The following is a 2,570-nucleotide window of genomic DNA, read 5'->3' on the forward strand; positions in this document are numbered from 1 at the left end:
GTCCCCTCCCTGCAGAATGTCAGGCCTTGTGCCTCTTGTAGAAAGGCTTAAAATTATTTTTATTATTATTATTATTATTATTATTATTATTATTTCTTTATTGCCCAGAAGGGGCAAAACATAGAGGGGACAAACAAGGACAGACAAACGGATTAAGTCGATTACATCGACCCCCAGCGCATAACTCGTACTATTTTTATCGACCCTGAAAGGATGAAAGGCAAAGTCGACCCCGACAGAATTTGAACTCAGAACGTAAAGACAGACGAAATACCGCTAAGCATTTTGCCCGGCGTGCTAACGTTTCTTCCAGCTTGCCTTATTATTATTATTATTATTATCGTCATCCTGGTAAAGGCAGTGAGCTGGCTGAAGCGTTAGTGTGCTGGGCTGAATGCTTAGCAGTGTTTCATCTGTCTGTAGGTTCTGAGTTCAAATTCCATCGAGACTGACTTTGCCTTTCATCTTTCTGGGGTTACTAAAATAAGTACCAGTTGAACACAGGGGCTGACCTAATTGACTTACCCCTCCGCCTGAACTGGCTGGCCTTGTGCCAAAATTTGAAACCATTATTGTTATTATTAAGACTGAAGGTGCTAAAATGGCAGGACGAAATACCGTGAGATATTTTCTTTTGCTTTTCATATGCTGAGTTCATATTCTGCTGATTTGAACTTTGCTCTCATACCTAAGCATGCAAGCACTGGAATCTATATAATTGACTAACCATTTCCTTCTAAAATTGCTGGCCTCATGTCTAAATTAAAAACTATTATTATATGATTTCTTTTTCTTAATGGGTCAGTTGAAGGAATTGGAAGATTTCACTGTTTTTTTCTTTCTTTCTTCTTCCTTATCATCTTGTAGTTGATTTTCTATTTCACAAATGCAAGGTAAAGGTTGGACCTTGTAAAATTTGGATTCAAATTGGGATGGCAATGCAAAAAAAATAGGGGCGGGGATAGTTCCAAGTTCAGAGAAAGTGTTGTGTAATAAGTATCAGGGTAAAACTGGTTATTTATTGAAAATTTACACTGGATGGTGAGTGTTTAGTTGGCATTGACATCTGAAGATGAATACCGTAAAATAAAAGACTACAAAATTAGGGGTTTTTTTTGTTTGTTTCAATGAATCTAAATACTTTTCCAGACATGATTTCCAAATTGTTTTTTTTTTTTGTATTTTGCCAATGTTTTTATTGTCAAGCTTTAACTCACATGTCTAAACACACAACTACACAATAGACTCATTTATGTAAACACACACACATTTTCTCCCCATATATATATATATATATATATATATATATATATATATAAACATACACATACGTACATACACACATGTATGTGCACACACACACATATACGCACTTGCACACACACACACACATTTTTTTTTCTTTCTACATTGGAATCTCTCACCAAAACAAGCCTTTCTATTTCAGCTTTACCCAGGACTCTGTGCCTTATTATCATAATATACAATGCAACTATATGCTTAGAAGCAAAAAAAAAAAAAATATATATTTTATAATATACGTGTGTCTGTAAACCAAAAAGAAATGTTTTGAGTGGTTATTAGAGTTCAGCTTTCATCTTTGTTGATTCTTACTCAAGATCCCCCGTAGAGTGTCTCCAATTGCTTCATCTTTTCATTGTAGAAAAGCCCTTATAATGGCCACAAGCAAGGGATTGAAGATCCTGGCCAGGTATATATATACCCAAACCTTTCGCATGTTGCCTTTACTTCTTTCACATAGTTTTCTGTTGACTTAGTTGTTATTTATACGTATTCACACATGCATACATATGTTCATATATATATATGTATGTATGTATGTATGTATATATATATATATATGTATGTATATGTACATACTGTTTTACTCCTTTTGTGTTTTTACATTATATTCTCTTCACAGCTGTTGTTGTGTGAGTGTTATATATACGTATATATATATATATGTGTATATGTATATATATGTATATGTATATATATATATATATATCTGTTTACTCTAAGCATACACAACTATAAGTGACAGATGTATACTTGTGTATACTTATAATTAAATATGCATGTCTTAATGTTGTAGAGTCATCTATTTCACTTGTTCTCCTCTCTCTCATCTATAACCTCGAAATAACATTCTTTTCATTCCTTCTCTACCTACCTACCTACCTTCCTACCTACCTACCTTCCTTCCTTCCTTCCCTCCGTCCTTGCTTTCTCACCTTCCTAGTCTCTCCAAGACATACACTACATGCATTTTCTCGGTCGATTGTCTTAGCTTCCAGTTGTTTTTATCTACAAACCCCACTCAGTATTGCGTGTGTGTGTGTGTGTGTGTGTGTGAGGTGAGTGATATATATATAAATAAATAAACCCTTTACCATTTAAATGATATATGGTATTGAAATGCTAACCGAACTTCTGAATCATCCTACACACACACACACACACACACACACACACACCCATGCATGTCATGTACATGCGTGCCTCTCTGTGTACATGTATGACTCTTTCTCTCTCTTTCGCTCTCTCTCTCTCTCTCTCTCTCTCTC

The 2,570-nt window shown here is 35.0% G+C and overlaps 1 protein-coding gene across 16 annotated transcripts in view; it reads left to right on the plus strand.

Annotated features, from left to right (window-relative positions):
* Positions 1-2,570, plus strand: part of LOC106872026 (DISP complex protein LRCH3) — a 254,748-nt gene that overhangs the window by 159,637 nt on the left and 92,541 nt on the right. For 13 of the 16 annotated variants that reach the window (XM_052967554.1, XM_052967550.1, XM_052967551.1 and 10 more), the window contains one exon: positions 1,664-1,711. The exons of the other annotated variants lie outside the window; for them this stretch is intronic. In XM_052967554.1, the coding sequence (XP_052823514.1) occupies positions 1,664-1,711 (48 nt within the window). The remainder of the gene's footprint in view (positions 1-1,663; positions 1,712-2,570) is intronic. 16 annotated transcript variants of the gene reach the window in all.

Source organism: Octopus bimaculoides, chromosome 4 (assembly GCF_001194135.2).
Source record: "Octopus bimaculoides isolate UCB-OBI-ISO-001 chromosome 4, ASM119413v2, whole genome shotgun sequence".
NCBI lineage: Eukaryota > Metazoa > Mollusca > Cephalopoda > Octopoda > Octopodidae > Octopus > Octopus bimaculoides.